General features: G+C 37.3%; 3 protein-coding genes across 3 annotated transcripts; all 3 read right to left on the bottom strand.

Annotated features, from left to right (window-relative positions):
• LOC121321172 (olfactory receptor 10G4-like) lies at positions 1 to 969 on the bottom strand. Its single transcript, XM_041260070.1, has one exon. It carries the CDS (start codon positions 967 to 969, stop codon positions 1 to 3), a length of 969 nt encoding a protein of 322 aa, XP_041116004.1.
• A 10,513-nt stretch (positions 970 to 11,482) lies between these two features.
• LOC121321171 (olfactory receptor 51F2-like) lies at positions 11,483 to 12,460 on the bottom strand. The gene has a single exon (XM_041260069.1). The coding sequence runs from the start codon at positions 12,458 to 12,460 to the stop codon at positions 11,483 to 11,485; it is 978 nt and encodes a 325-aa protein (XP_041116003.1).
• Positions 12,461 to 15,446: 2,986 nt separating this feature from the next.
• LOC121321170 (olfactory receptor 52K1-like) lies at positions 15,447 to 16,436 on the bottom strand. Its single transcript, XM_041260068.1, has one exon. It carries the CDS (start codon positions 16,434 to 16,436, stop codon positions 15,447 to 15,449), a length of 990 nt encoding a protein of 329 aa, XP_041116002.1.
• Between the last annotated feature and the right edge of the window lie 6,318 nt (positions 16,437 to 22,754).

Genomic DNA, 22,754 nt, shown 5'->3' with positions numbered 1-22,754 from the left:
TCAATTTAAGGCGCTGATTTTTCTGTTTTTGATCAACTTTTTTATTTGCTCCATAATTTCTTCCGTTTTTAATGTGTATATGATTGGATTTAGCAGAGGGGGAATGGTAGCAGATAAGGATGTATTAATAATTCTGGTGTCTGTGTCGATATTCACATTTACCCACGCTACGACATAGGTCACTAAAATTGGTATGAAAAATATAGCTACTAAGGTTAAATGTGTACTGCACGTTTTAAATGCTTTCCACCTACCTTCAGCGGATGCTATCTTTAAAAGTGCCCTTACGATGAAAACATATGTCAACACAATAAAAGCGAATGGAGCAAAAAATAACCCAACAGTATAAAAGCAAGCCATAAACCAATTTGGAGAATAGTCCCCGCAAGCTATTTTAAACACTGGTCCATGATCACAAAAATAACTGTTTACAATTGTAGTTTTGCAGTATGGCAGTCGTGGAATTAAAGCAACCATAATCACAACGACAATTAAAGGGATAATCCAAGAAATTAGAATAACTAGCATCATTCTTGTGGTCGAATTCAGTGTATTACATCGCAGTGGAAAGTATATAGCAATTAACCTGTCATACGCCAGTACACAGAGAGCAAACGACTCCATTGAACAAAAATAATGTACGAAGAAAATCTGGGTTAAACAAGCGTTGAAATATACAAATCTCGAGTTGAACAGGAACGTGTGTATTGCCTTTGGAATGAGTGCAGTGCTATAACTGACGTCTACTACAGCTAAGCTAAAAATAGCTAAATACTTTGACGTGTGCAGACTTTCTGCGTACCAAATGACTGACATTATTAAAAAATTTGCTAGCAGTGTTACGACATAAACAACAGCCAAGAACATGAAATAATAATTAGTATTCTGCAGGGCATAAAATCCTCTGATGTAAAACCCCAATGGGTAGGTAAAGTTACTGAGGTCTTCCGATCCTTGCAGCGTGGCCATTGCTAGTTGTTTTCTTCCAAAAGTCTTGATCAGCCTGTGAATAATAGTAATAATAATAATAATAATTGAATACCCGAAGGTTACCAAATACTTAATAAGCATTTCTGCACATACAGTAAGCTTTAAAAAAGTGAATTATAATGAATTTACTGTGTGTGAGTTATATTACAGTCCATGAATATAATGTATTTTGTTTGATATCACAATGTATACGAGTTCATGCCGTGCTTCTACTCTAAGGGCTGGTTTCACAGACCCCAATTAGCACAAATCTTGGATTACCTTGCCTAAGGTATTTTAAACATAAGTAATTGTGGAAAAGAAAATGACTGCAGGCGAATATAATGTATTCAGTAAACACAGTGTTGTTTGTTTTTCATTTCGAGTGTCTCAATATTTTCTTTCAGATAAGACGACAGTTTTTAGCAGACATAGTCCACATTCCATTAGATGGGATGGTTTTAATTCATCACCAAACTTCAAATATGATCATATGTCTGCAGCAGGCCTGTGGAAATTGAGTGTGTTTTATCATTTTTGTATTTAAGTTTGGCAAGGAGGGGGTTAATTCCATTTTACCGAATCCTTGTGCAGAATATGACTGGAGCTTAACTGGTTAATTGAGGATCAGTTAAACCCAGCCCCATGCTGTATAAAGGTTGCTTTGTTTGGGGCAAGTTATTCAAGGGAGAGGCTGAATAGAGCAGGGTGTGCTCTCTGTCTCAGCACCGTGCTAGCCCAGCTTGAGTGCTGTTTTTGCTGTTTTGTTTTGCTGTGTTTTTGTTTAACCCTTTTATTTAACAATACAGGAACACAAATAAAAGCGTTAAACAAAAATACATCAAAACAGCAAAAACAGCACTCAAGCTGGGCTAGCACTGTGCTGAGACAGAGAGCGCACCCTGTTGTACTACGCAGCCTCTCCCTCAACGAACTCCCCAAACGTAAGTACACAAATACAAATGAAATACTAAAATACAAAAATAACAAAGCACACACAATGTACACAATGTCCTCCTCAGAGATCCAAATGAATTATCGGAAATGCAGTCCTGTCTCTTTCTTCCTGAAATTAAAATTGACCCCAATACATAAGGTGTCAGGTAAAGTTCAGAAAACGTATTAGAGTTTATCAAGCTTGTGGTCTGATCCGGAATCCTGAAACCCTCAATAATAATAATAATAATAATAATAATATATAATAATAATAATAATAATAGTTTCAGAAATGAAGTGAACATGTATTTAACGTTATTTATGTATGTATTTATTTATTTTTAAGGGAAGCATCGACTCAAAGTATCCTCCTACATAAATGTGCACTTATCGGCCTTCAATATGGGGAAAAAAAACAAAAAAACAAAAAAAAAAAAAACAAAAAAAAAAACAAACAATAGAAAATAAAGACCAAATGAATGCTTTTGGAGAACAAAACACATCATTGTGTCAGGTCAACATTATTCCTTGCCCTTGACAAACTACTGAAGATTTTTTTTTTTTTTTTTTTTTTTTTTTAATGCAGTTGAAGTTGTTCAAAAAGTTTCTTTAAGAAATTGCCGTCCACGTTATTGGCAATGCCAATGCAAAACTTTGAGTGTGTGTGTGTGTGTGTGTGTGTGTGTGTGTGTGTCTGTGTCTCTCTCTCTCTCTCTCTCTCTCTCTCTCTCTCTCTCTCTCTCTCTCTCTCTCTCTCTATCTCTCTATCTCTCTTTATCTCTATATATATATATATATATATATATATATATAATACTGACACACCATTTTATAACAATATATAACATTCACAATTTTAAACGTATTTCCAGCTAATGGGGATTACACAGAGTGAAAATGTATCAGTCATCAGCCAACTTTATTATAATAATAATTGCAATATTTCTTGTGTAACTGCTGACCTGATGTAGTATACCACATCAATACAAATATTTATATATACAGTAGAGAGTCAATTATCTGATCTTTGATCAGCCTCTCTGTCTAATCAACCGAAAGCACCCGTAATCACGGGATGAATTATGTGTGGTGTATTACGCACACAGCTTCTGCTGCTAAAACGGCTACGAGATTTAGCTGCCAAAAAAGGACCAGTGGACTGAGGCAAATGAAAGTTATAGAATTATTCAGATCACCAAAACCTTAGATGGAGCATTGTATGCTTTGAATTGTTGCAGTTAAGCAAATTTAAAAAAGTAATCTCATACTTGATTTTTCTTCAATTTCATCAAGGGCTGAAGATCCTGTCTATGTTATTGAGCAGCTAAGAACTTTTATTGTATTCATTTCAATTGCAAGTTATTACAATGCCTTAACAGCAAGTATCAAAGTACTGTATATAAAAGTTTTACTGAATTTTAGAAGTGTAATGATTCCTAAAGTTCTATAATTTGTCAAAGTTGTACTGAATTGTTCTCTGATGATTTTCAAAGTTTGGTATAGGGTGTGTTTATACAGTGTTCCGTTACCTTAACTTTTGGTGTTAAAGTTTTATTGAATTGCATTAATTTAGTGATTTGTAAAGCTTTGTAATTGTGTATGCTTAATGTTTTCAAGCTATATATCATCAGTAGGTACTTGTGTATTATGTACTGTACATGTGCATGTTAACTTTATTCTATCCATTATTAAAGGTACAGTAATTGTTATTACCTGTTTGATTATCAATACAAATCAATTATACAAACTAGTATTGTCCCAAATTAGTTCTGATAATTGACTCTCTACTGTATATATGTAAGACAGACATTTTAGTTTTCTGAAACTTAAAAGCTATTACAACAAAGGCAAGGTACAATAAAGACACATGCAACAAAAAACATTATTGTACATACCAAACCCTTTTGCAGTGCTTTCCGGTCCTGTTTTGCTCTGAATTCTGCTGTTGAGTATGAGAAACCCTTCTTATTTATTGCTGAACATAGTGGAAAACAAACTGTAACTCTAGTATTCACTGGGGAATAGGAAAGAGCCCCAACCAATGAGATGAAGTAATACTTGTCAGTAATCTGTTTTTAAATGTGCAAGCTAATTACATTCATTTGGGATGTAATTACAGTAATATGCTTAAAGCAAACACAAAAACTGTGAAGTGCGTGTGTCTCTTTAAAACAACTGCTCTGGTAATAAGAATCTGTTTAGATCAGTATATCAGTCAATTAACATTATAGTAGATAATGTGGAGACTACAGTACTGGAGAAATTCCAATAGCAGGCTTATTAGCTAGTTACCTGGCTTGGAAAATGTACCCCTGAGCCTCCAATACCATGTCTGACAGCACATGATACAAACTACTATAAAGATTTGAAAATCTTACGAGATCACAATCCTAGAGTATTACCAGTAGTGACATACCCCATTCAGATTTCAACATGATACAATGAGTGTCAATGAATGACAATCTGCTTTGGGGTCCTTTTCTATGGATATGCAAGCATCAGATAAAAAAAGCAGTTAATAAATACAGTACTTTATTTCTAAATGACACTCACAATGAATTTATTTTCCTACTCAGAAGTATTTAATTTGATGTGGCTGTTTAAAGCGACCACACTAGTGGCCTTTCCCAGTGAAACCGGCACCTGTGCAGTAGGTCAATCATGGCGCCTTACTATTGATTCACTATTGCACAAATGCAGAACTGCTACTGTGCCTACTTCAAAGAAAATGTTATGATTTCAAGAATGTACTGTGTTGTTGGAGGAAGGCAAATTGGGGCATATTTTAAAAGTGTTTCTTGAATCAACTTTTAAGAGGACAAGAGAAACCAAAAATTATGGAGTGTGCTACATACTCTTTGTCTCCACTGATACCAAAAGGGACGTCCTTGTTAAAAATGACTTAGACGGTGGAAGAGGATCTAGCAACATCATGCCACCAGAAGACAGACAACAGCTACTGCTGGAGGAACTAAAGACATGTCTTCCTGACAAAGGGCATAAAAAGAACAGGTGAATGCCCCTGTAAATACTGTATTTTTGGTTGGGTTTGTAAATAAAATGTGTTTAATTTGTATAATTTGAAAGTTTGGGTAAATTAAAGTGTGTGCTGGATATGGCAGAGGTGGGAGGTTAGACTTTCTTCCCTGCCTAATTGAAACCTAATGTGTAGAAAGTGGTCAGGTGTTATTTGACTAATTGATTATCAATTAACCCTGTCCACATGCCTTTAAAAAGGAGCTGAAAAAGCTAGTCCTTTGTTCTTGTTTTTTTGTGCACCAGCGTGATGATTCATTATTATTATTATTATTATTATTATTATTATTATTATTATTATTATTATTATTATTATTATTATTATTATTATTTATTGGCAGACACCCTTACAAGGCAACTTACATTTGTTTATGAAAAATACATATCAAGAATTACCGTACAATTGAGAGCAAGACACAAAATACAATGACTTCAGTCCTCATAAGAGAAATTACAAAACATAGTACAATTTGATATCTGGGCAGTTCACGAGCAGAGTGTTGATAGTTGGTAGTTACATCAGGGTTAGATATGAGTGCAGGTGAATACTACAGATTGGGTTAAGTGCAGGATTAAATACAGTAAAATAGGGAGCAGATAAATGCAAGTTAAAGTGCTTTAAAGGCACAGTATAGACCAGAAGGGAAGAGTCGAGTTTTACAAGTGTTGTCTGAGAAGGTGTGTCTTGAGGAGGTGCCGGAAGGTGGTCAGGGACTGGGCAGTCCTGACATCCATAGGAAGGTCATTCCACCACTGTGGGGCGAGGGTGGAGAAGGAGCTGGCTCTGGAGGAAGGAGAGCGTAGAGGAGGTACAGACAGTCTTCTAGTGCAGGCGGAGCAGAGAGGTCGGGTAGGGGTGTAGGGAGAGATGGGGGTCTGGAAGTAGTTGGGTGCAGTCTGGTCAAGGCATCGGTAGGCGAGTCTTGAACTGGATGCAAGGGGTGATCGGGAGCCAGTGGAGTGTGCGGAGCAGTGGAGAAGCGAGGCAGAGAGAACACTGGGTGAGCAGTGGAGTTCTGGATGAGCTGGAGTAGATGGGTGGCGGACGCATGGAGTCCGGCCAGGAGGGAGTTGCAGCAGTCAAGGCGGGAGAGTACCAGGGCCTGGACGAGGAATTGCATGGAGTAGTTGGTGAGGAAGAGTCGGATTCTTCGTATGTTGCTCAGGAAGAAACAGAAGGTGCACGCTAGAGTGGAGATATGCTGGGAGTAGGAGAGGCAGGGGTCCAGGGTTACTCCGACATTCTTGGCTGAGGAGGAGGGAGAGAGAGTGGTGGATTCCAGAGGAATGGAGATAGATATCAGAAGAGGGGGAAGATGAGGAGGGGAAGAAAAGGAGGTCGGATTTAGAGAGGTTGAGTTTGAGGTGATGCAAGTGCATCCAGGAGCAGATAACAGACAGGTGGAGAGATAGGAGGGGATGGTGGGGGGGAAGGAGAGGAAGATCTGAGCATCATCAAATAGAAATGATATGAGAAACCATAGGATGCGATGAGGGGGCCCAGGGAGCAGGTGTAGAGAGAGTAAGGGGGAGGACCCAAGACTGATCCTTGGGGGACTTCTGTTGAGAGAGGGTGAGGTGTGGAGGTTGAGCCGTGCCAGGTTACCTGGTAGGTGCGGTCGGAGAGGTAGGAGGAGAACCAGGCCAGAGCATCGCCAGAGATTCCCAGGTCAGCGAGAGAGGATAGGAGAATAGAGTTATTGACAGTGTCAAAGTCAGCAGAGAGATTGAGGAGAATTAGAACACAGGAGAGAGAGGCAGCACGGGCAGAGTTCAGTGAATTAGTGACAGACAGGAGAGCAGTGTCAGTGGAGTGAGCAGAGCGGAAACCAGATTGGAGATGGTTGAGCAGAGAGTGGTTAGACAGGAAAGAAGAGAACTGGCGGTGTACTTCCTGCTCAAGGGTTTTAGAAAAGGGTAAGAGGGAGACAGGACGGTAGTTCTGGAGGGAGTGGGGTCAAGGCCAGAGAGGAGAGAGGTGTTGAGAATGGAGGAGATGAAGGGGAGTAGAGCAGGAGCAGCAGAGTGGGGAGGGGGTCCAGGGTGCCCATGGTGGGTTTGTGGCCCTGGAGGAAGGAGGAGAGGTCAGAGGCTGAGAGGGGAGAGGAGGAGGAGAAGGAATGTGAGTACAGGATGTTGAGGTTGGAGCAGGAGTGGATGGTGGGGATGGAGAGGTATTAAAGAGTTTGCGGAGATCAGAGATTTTAGAGGAGAAGAAAGAGGCAAAGTGGTCAGAGGAGATAGAGAAGGGAAGAGGAGTGGGAGGGTTGAGGAGGGAGGTGAAAGTAGAGAATAGTTTCCGGAGGTTGTTAATGGAGGTTTGGATAAGTGATTGGAAATAGGAGCATTTAGCAGAGAAGAGAGTAGAGAAGAAGGAAGGAGGAGAGGAGGGAGCGGTAGAGGTTTAGGGCAGCAGGGAGTTTGGTTCTCTTCCATTTCTTTTCAGCAGAGCACAGTTTGGGTCTTGCTAAGAGGACCACAGAGGAGAGCCAGGTTTGGGGAGGGGAGGGACGGTCAGGTTTGTAGGTGAAGGGACAGAGGGAGTCGAGAAAGGGGGAGAAGATGGTGGAGGTAGCAGAGTCTACAGAGAGTTGGGAGAATGAGTCGACAGGAGGGAGGTGAAAGAGCGATGGAGGCAAGGACAGAGGTAGAGGGAGAGCGGAGGTTACAGCAGGAGGTGAAAGTGGGGGTAGGTGGAGTAGGGAGAGAGGGGAGAGCCAGAGAAAAAGAGATGAAATAGTGATCAGAGAGGTCCAGAGGGGTGACAGAGAGGGTGGATGGGCAGCAGGTCCTGGAGAAAGTGATGTCCAGTTAACAGCTAGCTTTGTGGGTAGGAGAGGATGGAGGGAGAGAGAAGTTGAATGAGTCAAGGAGAGGAAGGTATCTGGTAGTGTTGGTGAGGTTGGAGAGATGAATATTGAAATCACCTAACAGGACAGTTCGGGTAGACAGAGAGGGGAGGGAGGAGAGGAGACAATCAAGTTCATCAAAGAAGTGAGGGAGAGGAGGGAGAGGACGGTACAGTACAATTAGCAGGAGTTGACAGGGAGAGGTTAGTTGGACAGCATGAAATTCAAAGGTGTTAACAGAGAGTGAGGAGAGGTCAGAGGGGACAGAAAAGAGTAAGGGGGAGAGAGAAGACCAGTCCCACCTCCCCATCCAGTGATATGCGGCGTATGAGACAGGACATGGAGAGAGGACAGGGCAGCAAGAGTTAGTGTTATCAGGAGAGAGCCAGTATTCAGTGAGAGCAAGGAAATCGAGAGAGAGGTGGGAGGCAAAGGCAGAGATGAAATCAGCTTTGTTAGCAGAAGGGTGACAGTTCCAGAGGGCACCAGAGAGAGTGCAGGAAGGGAGAGAGTGGGAGTGGGGGAGAGGCAGAGGGATGAGGTTAGAGGGGTTAGGGAAGCAGCGGTGGAGAGAGGACTGGAGTGAGAGGACAGAATAACAGGGATGTGAGAGACAGTCATAGCAGGACTGCCCAAGTGCCAGAGAATGAGGGGCTTCCTCCCCGAGTGCAAGAGAATGAGGAGTTACCTTCCAGAGTATCAAAGAGAGAGGAGCCACTGCAGCCCCAAGTACCAAAGAGCGAGCGGCCACTGCTGTCTCCAGGGCCAAAGTGGGAGGAGCACCTGACTGTTACTGAGTCAGAAGGGGTGGTGCCTCTGCTCTTCCCAGTGCCAAAGTGTGAGGAGCCCGTGCTGTCTACAGTGACAGAGGGGGAGGAGCTTCCACTGGCTCCAGACTCAGAAGGGCAAGCGCTGGGCCAACTTCAGGAGCCTCTATACCTGCTGCTATGGGGAGCATGCCAAAAGCCAGCTACACATCTGAAGGGTCCAGTGTCCCAGTTGCCAATGCTGCCCCTGTCAGAGTGCCACCGCCCAGAGCCACTACCAGTGGTGCCACCGTCAACAAGCCAGGGGCTTACACCTACACTTGGGCCACCCTCTAGAGAGGAGCCCCAACAGGGGAAAAACAACCCATCGGATTTAGGGAGTAGCAAGGGAGTTAAACAGGCAGCTCCTCACAGAAGCCCAGGGGCTATCATGGGGACTAAAACAAGAACTGTCTCATTGAAACCCAGGGGTCTTAAAAGGGGTTAAACAGACACTCCTGATAGAAGATGGAGAACCAGGGGAGACAGAGGAGTCCAGACCAACCCGCCCTACAACCCACCCACAAGAAGCCAAAAGAAAAAACAATAGGATGGGACTGGTGGGGAAATGGCTGGGGTTTAAAGGGGGGGGGGGGCATGTGTGCTACTCACAGAGGAAAGGTATGTGATAGGGCGCAAGCCCTGCTCATGTAAATTGTGTTTAAACAAAGATTAATTATTTTGTATTTAATTTAGGCAGGGATGGGGTTAATTCCATTGTTAGGGAGGGAGAGTTGAGTGAAGACTAATGCCCAGCCTGAACAGGAGAATTTTGGAAAAGCAGAGAACCTTCAGAAGGTCTTTGCCAGCCTAAAGGGTTCCTAGTGTGTTTTGTTTAAACCTTTTATTTTGGTGATTGTACCTGTTTTTTTTTTGTATCTGTGTTTATTTTTGTTTCTGTAAATAAACGTGTGCCAGGCTTGCCAGAGATGCTAACCTTTCACAGTGGACAAAGGCTTTATTCCAAGGTGTCCACGTTGTATACACTGCCAAAGGACTCCTTCCATGTGTTGTGCTGTATTGAATTCTTCATCTTCAGACAGGGGTCTATTCTACTTAATTAAACAGCTTTTACCTCTGTGTGATCTAGCTTGAGTCACCCCCCAGGGGTGATCTATTGATTCACTTATTAAATTACTACATACAGTACAATGAAATAGTGAAACGAGCACTAAGAAAATTCTAGTTTATTCATTTTAATTTACTGCTGTTTAGATTAAAAAAAAATAAAAATGACCCTGCTTTGGGAATGGTACCTAATAAAATGAAATGGTATTTTGTTATTGGGTAAGTTGTTATAGACAGCTCCTTACATTATTATTGTTATTATTATTAGTAGTATTTATTTTAAATTTGGATTGAAGCCTCTGCACAACAGAGTGAGCTAATAACTGCTGTATTTATTATTACAACTCAAAAACAAATGATGCCTGTTATCAGGCTCAGGTCTTCCCAATGCATTCATATGATAGTACTTCAAATGCCCTACTTGATGTGAATTGTGGAACTCTGTTAGTGTGGTGTTCTTAGTATGCAATGTACACTGGCTACTGGCTGTTACCATGCAACACACTGTACTTGGTACCCAGAAATTACACTGGAAGTGCAGCAGAATCAAAAACTTTTTGGGAATCAACTCTGGAAAGTTACATTACAAGCACACTATAGAATGAATGTAGGGACACATGATTTTTAAAATGTTCTAATATGTGCACTGATTTCCTTTAATTAAACATTGTGTAAACCTACTGTAAATGGTCCACACATTTTTTAATTTTTTTCACAATATGCTCAGACTGAAAACAATTACAGTACAACTTGTCTTAACAGTAACATAATGGTTACTAGCTATTAAACCCCGTACTGCAAATACATCACAGTAAAACAAGTAATATATTTCAAGATTTTTGCATATATGTTATTGAAGAGTGTTGTAAATCTTTTGAGAATATTCTCCCATTACAATTGTGGCAATACAATTAACATTACTTTGTCCATTCTAAAACCATTCTAATTCAAAGTTCAGTGTAAAGTATTTAATAGGTTTTAAAAGCCTACTGTACAGTATGTGGCTTTAGTTTAGGTGCAGGTGATGTAGGGAATACACAGAACTGCAGGTCTGATGATGTGTTAAACCATGAGGTTACATTATTCAGATTATAGGGAAAGTGTACTGTGTGTAATAATAATAATAATAATAATAATAATAATAATAATAATCATATTCTAAAATAATACTATTTATTATTAATATTAAGAAAGTTCTTTCAAGTAAGTGTGTACATTTGTACTGTTTTGTGTTAAAACATATTATTATAATATATATATATATATATATATATATATATATATATATATATATATAATAATTATATATCTATATATATAAAGCATACAAAAAAATGATGAGATATGTTTTTATTCTAATAATACGATAAGAAAACTAGTTCTATTATTATTATTATTATTATTATTATTATTATTATTATTATTATTATTATTATTATTAGTATTTTTAGTTTTTTTTTTTTTTTTTTTTTAGTAGTTGTAGTAGTAGTATTTAGTCTTACTTTTTTGTGAGCATTACAAAACAAAATAGAGAAATACAAGAAAAATGAGTAAACATTGTCAAAGCAAAACGCACACAAACCTTTCTGGAAAATAATAACATAAAAACATTTCATCTTAGATTCAAACCTTAGAAATTAAAATATGAATGTCAGTACCAATATGAATTCGCCCCAAACTACTGTAGTGCTCAGTATACTGTAGTCCGCAGTATACACAAAGTGGTGGTTTAATTTCCCATCTTGATTTCAAAGTGTACGTTTGAACTAACGTACACTTTGAATATTTATATTTAACAAGATAAAAAAATGCATTTGATCAACTTAGAGCATTAATTTTTAGATTTCTGAAATATTTTTTTATTTGCTCCATAATTTCCTCAGTCTTTAAAGTGTATATAATCGGATTAAGGAGAGGAGGTATAGCCGCAGACAGAGATGTGTTAAGAATTCTGGTGTCTGTGTCGATAGTCACGTTTACCCACGCTATGATATAGGTCACTAACAGCGGTGTATAAAACACTGCTACTAGGGTTAAATGAGTTGTGCACGTTTTAAATGCTTTACGTCTTTCTTCTGCCGATGCAATCTTCAAGAGGGCAACTATAATGCACACATAGGACAGCATAATGAACGCCAAAGGGAGAAAAAATAAAACAACGATATAAAATGCAGCCATAAACCAATTTGCAGAATAATCACTGCAAGTGTTTTTAAATACTGGTCCGTGATCACAAAAGTAGCTGTTAATGATCGTAGATTTACAGAATGACAATCGAGGAATGAGAGCGACCATGACCATAACCACAACGAAAGGAATTACCCAGGAAACAATTATAACTAAAACCATTTTTGTGTTTGAGTTGAGTGTGTTGCTTCTCAGGGGAAAGCAGATAGCTATTAACCTGTCATAAGCTAAAACAGAGAGAGCAAATGATTCCATCGAAGAAAAATAATGTACAAAGAACATCTGCGTTAAACAGGCATCATAAAAAACAAATCTGGCATTGAAAAGAAAAGCATCGATCGATTTTGGAATAAGTGCTGTACTATAACTGACATCCACCACGGCTAAGCTAAAAATTGCAAAGTACTTTGGTGTATGCAAGCTGTCTGCAAACCAAATTATTGACATGATCAGAAAGTTTGCTAACAATGTTGCAATGTAAACAATTGACAGGAATACAAAATAATAATCAGTGTGCTGCAAAGCATAAAAACCTCTGATGTAAAACCCAACTGGTCGCACAAAGGTAGTGTTGTGGACCGATGCAGTTGTTCCAACCTGCGTGTCCATGTCTTTCCACCTGTTAAATAATAATAATAATAATAATAATAATAATAATAATAATAATAATAATAATAATAATAATAATAATAATAATACATTTCTGATACATTAAGCCTACTGATTATGTCTGTGTAAAACAAACACACAAAAACATGAACTATATTATACACATTTAAACTTAACTGACTACAATACATGCACACTCATTTTAAAGGAAATATTAGTGTAATGTCTCATTTTCCTTTAAAACTTCTGTAATCATGGCTAGCATGTATGTGCAATAAACTGGCACAATTACTGAAATAATAAAACAATAGCATGCAAAAGAAAAATGTATACCAACCTCTCAAAATTGTCAAGGCAGAACCGTACCTCTGAAATCTGTGTCTGTCCTAGAAAAGCAGGGAATGCTGGCTAATATATAAGGAAACCTCTAAACAAATCATGTCTCAAGATTCACTGGGGATCAAATCATACTGGGTCATTATATTGCTTGTAAACTTGTAGATTAATTGCATCATTTAATTCTTAATAGGATCCTGTACATGCAGGTATAACTATGACATGTTTTCAAGCCTGCATCTATACACTCTTCTTATGTGTTAAGAAGAACCAAAACGATAAGTGTACAGCACTGACATGGCACTTTGAATGTGACTAAACTGATCCACTTGTGTCTGAAAGTTTGAATTTAACAGCATTAGGTTAAAGTAAGTAAATAAATCCATATAAAATACCAAGACATTTCCTGCAGGCACATTTCTCTAATGTCCATTAGTTGCTTCACAAGTTGCTAGAAAAAGTTACCTTGCTTTCCCAGAGGAGACCAATGTTGAACAGTTTACAGACAACAGGTATCACTTTGACTGCGATGATGGCACAAAACAATTATATAAACACGGGGTCCTGTATAAATTCGCTTTTTGATAAACAACAGTATTTTGAATCCTTTAATATGGGTTTTCGCTCATGGATTTTCTTTACATAAAATACATAATATAAAATAAACGTAAGAATCGGCAATATATTATATTCTTTATTGTTTATTATTTTTTTTCTGAAGGTTCAGTGCTGTTTCAGCCAAACCTCACAAGCTAGTTCTATAGATCTATTTTGTTTTATCAGATCGGAAATACATACATGTTTTGTATGTATTTGCATACATCTTAAACACAGAATTGCCTTAACAGTCCCAACTGTCATAATTATTGTGATTTTTTCTTTCGTAATTGCTGTCATTAGCCTTTGCAGGGACCCTGAGCATTGAGACAAATCTCCAGGTCAGGAAATCTGGTCTGAGAATCTATTATTTGGGACACTTGATGAAGCAATACATGGCAACCAAGATGACACAGTTTCAGGACGTGTTCATTCGCAGAGGTATATACACACACACACACATATATATATATATATATATATATATATATATATATATATATATATATATATATATATATATATATATATATATATATATATGTTTGCAAAGTAATTACTTTATAGGCCTAGTGCAGGTTGTAATGTAATGTTGTTTTCAGAATTCATTCTATTATATAGTCTAATATGTTTGGGTTGGTGAATGCATTCAGGGACAACTATAAAAATAAAAAACACTGTTTATTTTGAACGTTTCTTTCCTATAGTATGTTAAGTTATGAAAAAAAAAAAGTTTGGCTGGTCTATAGTTGTGTTTTGCTATGGTATAATGTCATTTTTATATTTAATTTATATGTTGTGTTGTTGTTTTTTAAACATGATTTTTAAGAGCAACTTCTAAGCTGTCCTGAAAAAAAGGACCCGTGTTACCTAATGTGGGTCATATAGAACTTGAATGAATGTGTTTTTACACATGTTAAATGATACACTACTGTAGTGTTAGAGAAGCTGCACAATACCCCTTTGCTTTAATACCTGGGGTTTGGGTGGCATTGTCATTTTGTTACATGTTTTTATTTATTTATATTAATTTAAATCTTGCTCTTTGTACAATAAGCTTTATATGCAGTGTATAGTACAATAAGCATAATTGAACCAACAGTTAATTATCTTTAAGCAATATCCAGGCTAGATTTAAAATGTAATATTTATTTATATTACATTTTACTTACTTATATTGCTTGTTTGTGTATTACATTCAATTACATACATCCATAGACACACCCATATAGATTTCTATAGCACAGCGCTTGTCAGGGCCTTGTCATTGATTCTCAATACAACTAGATTTACTGTTTCTGATCCCTGAATAACTACAACCATGTAAGGTTATAAAAAGTAGTTCAAATGGCTGAGGTCATCACAAATCACATTTTCAATAATTACTTTTCACTGTGAGGACATTGATGGAAATGAGTGCCCTTGCAGGATGTCTTAAGCTTACACACACACACACACACACACACTCACAACTATTAATTGTAAGGCCACATTTATTTAAAAAAAACATGTTTGATGTTGTGTTGCAGGAAAATATGAGCACAGAAGACAATGATGTGAAATGATTTGAATATTAGAGAGTTTTACTTTGTTTTTGACATCCAGACACTATTACACAGTGCTTATAATGCTGTACAAACACCATTGTCAGTTAATTGGTTAATTGCAGCTTTGATTATTGTTTAACTATATGTGCTTTAATTTCCTTTGCATTTTTAAAATATAATCTACAATTACAAAAAAAAAAAAAAAACGGTAACATCCTAAAGCAATGGTTTTATAAAGTCTTCTGGTGGAAACTGTCATTTACATACTTCTTTGAAGTTCTTCTGTTGATAATTCAGTATAGTATATCTGGACTTTTTTTTTTTTCTTCCTAAAAATAGTCGTGATATGCTTCTAAAATTAAGTTTACAATTACAACATTCTGTTGAATTGTGAAAAACTGATACATCTAAATAAGATTAATAATAATAATAATAATAATAATAATACATATGCAAACACCGTACAACCAAATGTGAATTGAAAAACAAATTAAAATACTACAAAGTTAGCTTGATACTTTTTTCAATGATTCAGGTGAAGTTTTGTGCCTTCCAGCAAGCTTCATAATTTTTTCACTCAGTTCTTCAGTCTTTAGGCTGTAGATAACAGGGTTTAACATAGGGGGCAATGCCACAGACACGGTAAGAATAGCAGTGAAGAGATCAGATGACTTTACCAAACGCAGATTTCCCAGTATGTATGCAAGTATTACTGGAAGGTAATAGGTCAACACCAAAAGCATGTGGGTGAAACACGTGTTAAATGCTTTTTTCCTCTGCTTTGCTGAGGCTATCTTTTGCACAGCAATTACTATTATGATGTAGGCGATGAAGATGAAGGACAGCGGACCAAACAACACAATTAATGTTTTGGCAGTGGCCAGTTTTCTATTAAAAGTAATATCTGCACAAGCTAGTATATATACAGGCCCGTGTTCACAGCAACAGCTTCTAATAATTCTTGATGCACAATAGGGCAGACTGGCAGCTAATGCCACAGAGTACATTTCCAGGCAGAAAACAGCTGCCCATATTACTGTCAGGATTACAAAAATCCTCATGTTTGTGTTTATGGTTGAGTAGCGCAGCGGGAAATATATAGCAATGAGCCGGTCGTACGCCAGAACAGCAAGTGAAAAGGATTCCAAGTCACCAAAATAATGCATAAAGAACATCTGAGTAAAACAAGCCTGGAATGAAATCAAATTCCAGTTAAACACAAAGACCGGCACCATTTGAGGAATTATAACACTGCTCATAATGATGTCCACCACAGCTAAATTGCAAACAGAGATATATTTTGGATTGTGTAGACTTTGGTTTAAGAACACAACTAATAACACTGTAAGGTTACCTAATAGTGTACATATGTAAATTAAAGATAAGACCAAGATTAGGTAGTTCTTATTGTCCAATGTATCAAAAGCTATTAAATAAAATCCAGTAGTCAAAGAACCAGTGCCATTGTAGAATGCTGGAGTAAAGTTTGTATTCATTATCAGGTTTTGCTGAGGGTTCCTCGGTCTATGAATAAGGGGAAAAAAAAAGTTTAATGAACATATAGCCAAAGAAATACATGTGCATACCTAGAGTACATTCATACATACTTACATATCATGAATTTGTATTTGGCCAGTGCAACTAGTGAACACACAGTTGTTATCTCAAAGTAAATCTTACCAGTATTAGAGATGACTTCCACACACAGTCTTGGTTGTATCTGAATCTAAAGGTAAGTTCATCAAAGTAGCTGGACTATTTATTACAACACGAACTACAGTTATGGCAAAACCTGTTTAAGGTCTTGTCACAGAGACGGCCGAAGTGGGCGGCGTCAGAACCAGGAAAGGTAAGGCAATACACAAAACACAGGACGGATGAAATGAAGTGATGAAGACGCCTGTTGGCGCCGGTTTAATACAAAATAAAAGGTTTACACAAACACGAAAAACACAGGACACGGCACTCTATGCCAAAATAAATAGACAAACAAAAACAGACTAAACTTAACAAAACGGTGCACGCACAGACACTGACAAACACGGTGAGCGGATTCTTCTTCTTCTTCTTCTTCTTCTTCTTCTTCTTCTTCTTCTTCTTCTTCTTCTTCTTCTTCTTTCCTCCGTCTCCAATCCCGTTCTCCGCTCACCGAACACCCAACCGCCAGTATGTGACAACGTGCATCTATATATACTATTGTGCTGGGATTCAATTACCAATTAATTATTCACTTGAATCCCAGCACGTGAATTAATAAAGTGCAATTCCCCGTGCTCACATATTACTACATTTTACTTGCACGTGAAGTGCTGTGCAATCCTCGTGCCTAAATACACATATACATTTTTAAACACTCGTGTTACACAGACCCGTTTATATCCCGTGTACCAATGTCTATACACCAACATTTAAACACACCACACGCAACACATAACAGATAATACACAGGGGCGGGCACTTTGTTACAGGTCTATAGGGTTTAATTAAGTTGTGTGAATAACCTGACTACTACATAATTAGCAGAAGCATACCATGTATTGCTCATTAAAGGTAAATTAATCTCCTGGGGTAAGAAAATGTCTACAGTGTGAAAAAAAAAAAAAAATACAGATCTATTCAATCATCAGGATGGACTTCTGCTCCTGCTGTCTGAAATCCTGTATAGAGACTTAAACCATAAATGCCAAAGATTACATTAATACTGAGAGCCTTTAGCAATAAAAAGCACACATTAAGGTGACTTTACTTTCTTGATTTTTAATTTAGTGTGACTAATTATCAATTTATGACCTATTTTCTCACAAGGTTCAGTGGGTGTCCTCAGATCCCACGACCTTACCCAGATTTTTTTTTTAACCAGGAACTTGAGAGCAGATGTCAGCGAGCTACTGACCTCTGGAGGACAAAGGCCCTACAGGTGTCTTCCTTTGAGCTCACTGGGAGCCTGGCCAGCAGGTTTTGCAGTAGCTTTCATAAACTACGGGAGCGGCCAGAGCCTATGCCACACTCCCTTTGGAGTCCCCAGCGAACACCGGCGTGAACCTGCGCTGTACGACTCACTCTACGCACCTACCAGGTGAGCCAGTTGGGGATCCCCATTTGCTTTCTAGATTTAAGTGCACCAAGATTGTGAAAAGTAAGGATGTTAATATTTGTAAAAGAAGAAGTTAGAAAACAACAAAGGCTGTATTTCAGCTACTTATTCAACACTTATTCACCTTTGGGACTATGTTGGCATCTGTTTTGATCTGTAAATGTCCCTAACCATCTCAATAATTGTCCTCACACCAGTTCACAGTACATAAGGTTAATTACAACAATTTAGCATTGAGCAACATTAATTGTAACATTAGGGCATGGTTCAGTGGACAGAAGCTAGAGCATCTCTCCCGTTCTGTCCTGTCAAAATATCTGTCAACCTCCCTATTTAAATCCCAGGTCACTCGCTTATTCTCTGTCTTGCGTTTTCATTTGCGTATCATTATGTTCGTGTGTCGCTACACAACTGACAAGCTCCGCTGACCAATCTACCCTTGATCCTGCTGGACCCGTCGCCTCAATCTCCTCTGTGCCCAATTTAGATATAAAATGACTACTTGCCTGCCGTACCTTTCTTTCTCTTCGGAATCCGAACTCTCGGCCTTGGAGGCCAATCAGTTTGTATCACCTAAGTGAGGGCGGCCCTCCGTGAGACAAGGGGAACCCTGCCCTCTTTTCTAAGTCACAAAGCACTCTCCTTTTTCAATTGCAGAGGTTCATCCTCCACACAGCCATTGCTCCTGCCCCGTGAATGCTTGTATCAAAGCATGCAGTATAATTATAAAATAACTCAGAATTTGAATGCCTTCTTTAATAGAAAGCTTGTGACTGAAATACTTAGAAATTGTAAGAATTCTGAAAATTAAATGGCCTATAAATGGTATTATATTTTAATTACTCAATAGCAGAAAACACGCTGAGAGATGATACTAATTAATGACGCCTGTTCTGAATCCACTGCTTACTGATGAAATAAATGCTTCTCATGGATGATCGAGCACATCTCTCAGAAAGATAGCTCTTTCAGTGAACTGCAATGATTATTTCAGACAAACAAAGGTTAATAAAACTTAAAACTTATTATATTACATTTTATAACAAATAAAATACTTGAAGGAAGTAAAACATTAGGATGTACTTTATTTGGTATAATTTGTTGTTTCTAAGTCTGTTCTGAGGGTAAGCCAGTGATAACTAAACTATATTTCGCAAGCTATATTTGTTCCATATTAACCTTATAATACAACCTGTTTGAAGCGGATTAAAAATAAGAATTGTTCTTTTATATTATTCAAAATCAATTAAAAAATATCTCTATAGCACTCCTGTAAAATACCTAACAGGGGGATAAGTGTCATAATGTTGTCATAAACATATAGGCTTACATTAGGTTTATAGATTTACTGTGGGAATAAGGACAATTATATTAAAGGCAGATTTGATTCAATTAACATGCTAATAGGGAAATAGGGATCATGAGGATCTGGCTTTAAAACTAATATAATACATACTTTCTCCGAACTCATTGAAATAGACTTTTAAAATCTTTTGTTCTCTCTCTCTCTCTCTCTCTCTCTCTCTCTCTCTCTCTCTCTCTCTCTCTCTCTCTCTCTCTCTCTCTCTCTCTATATATATATATATATATATATATATAGTCAATTACCATTAAAACAAACCGTGATTAGACACATTTCCTTCTAAATTTAGCAGTCCCTTCTCTGCACTGTGCACACAGCCGAGCCCCCCTTTTCTTCACTGTGCACGTTGGAGCTCAGTGCCCTGCAGGGCTGATGTTGTTGCTAGAAAGCCTGATCCATAACAACAGCACAGCCACAGCACTTTGTCTGCACGAGCCCTTACAGTATTGACTTGCAGCCATATTGGCGCCTCTGTAACTGTATTTTAATGCTGTTTGAGGACTACAGATCCTATTATGCATTTCGAGTTGCCGTAATGCTCACTCAGAAACGTGCACCATCCTTGCTTACAAGAAAAAGAAAGTTGTTGCTACAGATTTCAGCATTCCCATGAACACTTTCTCAACCATTCTAAAAAGCTGGGATACAATAATACAGGCTTATGAACAGCAGACATGCAAGTCTTAATGGCTCAATACCTTGATGTTGAGGACGCCTTGCATTTGAGCTTTAAAAAGGGCCTGTGATCAGAATGGGACAGGCAGGTCTCAAGTGCAGTTCATTTGCAAAATTCACTTACAGACGTATTTCTCATAAAATGCACAGTACTTTAAAATTCTAAATTCTATATATATATATATATATATATATATATATATATATATATATATATATATATATATATATATATATATGACAGCATGTGCTTGCCTTTAGATTCCTTATAATATGAATTACTGATAAGACATACATATATCTATATATGTGTGTGTATAATGGGAGTATTTATTTATCTGTATGCATTTGTTTTAAATAATTCAGTTGTATTTAACATAACTATGAATTTTCAAAATCATTGGCACTTCTTTTCTGTGGCATTTCCATACTTCATTTCTGGTAAGGATGTAAAGTGTCTCTCTATCTGAAATGTAATTAGACAACATGCTTTTATGTAATCTTTGCAAAAGCGATATTTTAATGAACACTGCAGAAGTTCTGGTGTGGAGCTATCTATAGTTGAGTCGCTGTCATTTTATTCTTCTCTTGACTAATACCTATTAAAGAATAAATATTAAATCCATTTTATTTGAGTATTTTCATAAACCCTTTAATGGTTTAGTAAGTGGTTAGAATAATGGAGTTATGCAACATTGTTTGGGGGAGTTTAAATAACAGAATCAGCTACTTTACGATGTTTTGTAGAATACTGTATTTATTTATTTTCTTTCAGTGCTGTTGTTGTTTTTTTTTTAAACAGATTATTAAACAGATACAGAGATCTTTAATTAAACAGCTACTTCAATCTGAATGCCTTAGGAGACCTCTGTAAACTAAACACTTCTCTTCTGCTAAGCATAATGAATCTCCACTGGGTTTATTTAATGTTCTGTAACAATTCACAGCTTCATTAGAAAACACTTCACTACTCATAACGCCTACCACCCACAGTAGAGTATTTTAACACTTTTAAACTTTTCTGAGAAACTAGTGCAGGTACAGGAAAGATGAAAAACACTAAGTCTATTTTGAAGCACCATAAGTAAATACACAGTTTCCATAAGAAATATAAAAATTGAAATTGATTAATTATAAAACTAAGAACTAAGTTGCAGTGAAGAGCTATTACATTATTGGTTTTCTTTGTTTTACATTATTAAAATGATTTTATTTCTCTCTAAATAATGTGTTTGTTTTCAAATTACATCTTTGTTTTTTTTTGTTAAACTTGTTAGTTGACTGAGATTAGATAGTTTTACCTCAAAATATGTGATTGTCTATTCATCTATGCTCTTAATATACACATCTGAATAGGTTTGGAGCTTGGAAGCAGATGTTCCCGGAGCATTTGTTTCTGGACTAATACACAGATAGCAATACAAGCAATTTTTTCTTTTCTTTTGATTTTTGCAACTCATATGTTTAATAATCTCTGGATTACGCATGGATTGTGGTTTATATGCTGTTATTTTAATACATAATTGCAGTTTAACTACCAAAAAAAGATACATATATATATATATATATATATATGCTAAGTTTACCACAAGAACTAATTTAAAAGGAGAAAAATGTGGAACTGGATTTGAATATAAGGCTGTTGAGGGAGCTTTTCAGTCTTTGTTAAGAACAATTATTTGCCATTTTATGGCAACATTTTATGAACTAGAGAATGCAATTTGGCTTATCTAGAGTGTATGCTGTCTGTTTGTGAGTAGCTGGTTGATCTCAAAACATTGCCTTAGCCATTATAAAGTATATCTATGGCTTCAGAGGTATAATGATGTATTGTGGTTTACTGATTTAGGGCCTAGATGGTTTAACAAAGACAAGGTCAGGAGTTGCCCATCTCGTGTCTAATCTGGTTACAGCCAAAGGTATAATGGCAACTTGACCTTTGCTTGGGTCAGAACAGTTTTCTTTTTTCCTACTAGTAACTAAACATCTTTTTTGATAGGGAGCCCTTCCTCTGTTAAAAAGAGAGCATTAACAGTACACCCTCCACTCTCCTCTCTCTACCTGATCAAACTGGGACTCATTAACATGCAGAACAGAATGGATAGAGTTGCACACACGACTTGGGATTACCAGTAGCAACAGAAGAAAACAGTAAACACACACTCTTGTTATCCTAAGGAGTTCTAATTAGACACAAATTAGAAAACATTATCAAAGTTAGTTGAAAGATCTAATCATGTAAGTTTTCTGCTGTGGTAATTCATTAAGGTCAATTGGACAGTGTTCTGGCAATTTACTAAAAAACCGACTACCAGCCTTTCAAAGAGCAGCACTGTGTCTCATCTAACTGCTAATGATACACTCTGCTAAGTGAAGGCTGCTGCAAGTACCACGTGGATCTGAACTAGAGAAATTGTAGATTTCACAATTTTCTCACATGTTATAATGATTCATTATTGATTTGAAAGTGTAATGCAAAATCACAAACTAAAGGGGCACTAAAAAATAGAGAGGATGGGCTTTGTATCAGTCATTAATGCAGAATGACACAATGGTGGTTGAGAGATCTTGTATTACCTTGTATTGTATTACCTGGATACTGACTGCAGTACCACTTGGCCCTATGAACTAAATATGTCCATCAGTTCAAGCACAAAAATAATCTACAGTACTAAGCAACAC

The sequence above is a fragment of the Polyodon spathula genome, chromosome 9, assembly GCF_017654505.1.
Source record: "Polyodon spathula isolate WHYD16114869_AA chromosome 9, ASM1765450v1, whole genome shotgun sequence".
NCBI classification, from domain to species: Eukaryota; Metazoa; Chordata; class Actinopteri; order Acipenseriformes; family Polyodontidae; genus Polyodon; species Polyodon spathula.
This window is presented reverse-complemented; position numbering and strand designations above follow the sequence as displayed.

Coding starts and splice junctions, on each gene's coding strand:
- LOC121321170 (XM_041260068.1), bottom strand. CDS start 16,436: ATGAATACAAACTTTACTCCAGCATTCTACAATGGCACTGGTTCTTTG.
- LOC121321171 (XM_041260069.1), bottom strand. CDS start 12,460: ATGGACACGCAGGTTGGAACAACTGCATCGGTCCACAACACTACCTTT.
- LOC121321172 (XM_041260070.1), bottom strand. CDS start 969: ATGGCCACGCTGCAAGGATCGGAAGACCTCAGTAACTTTACCTACCCA.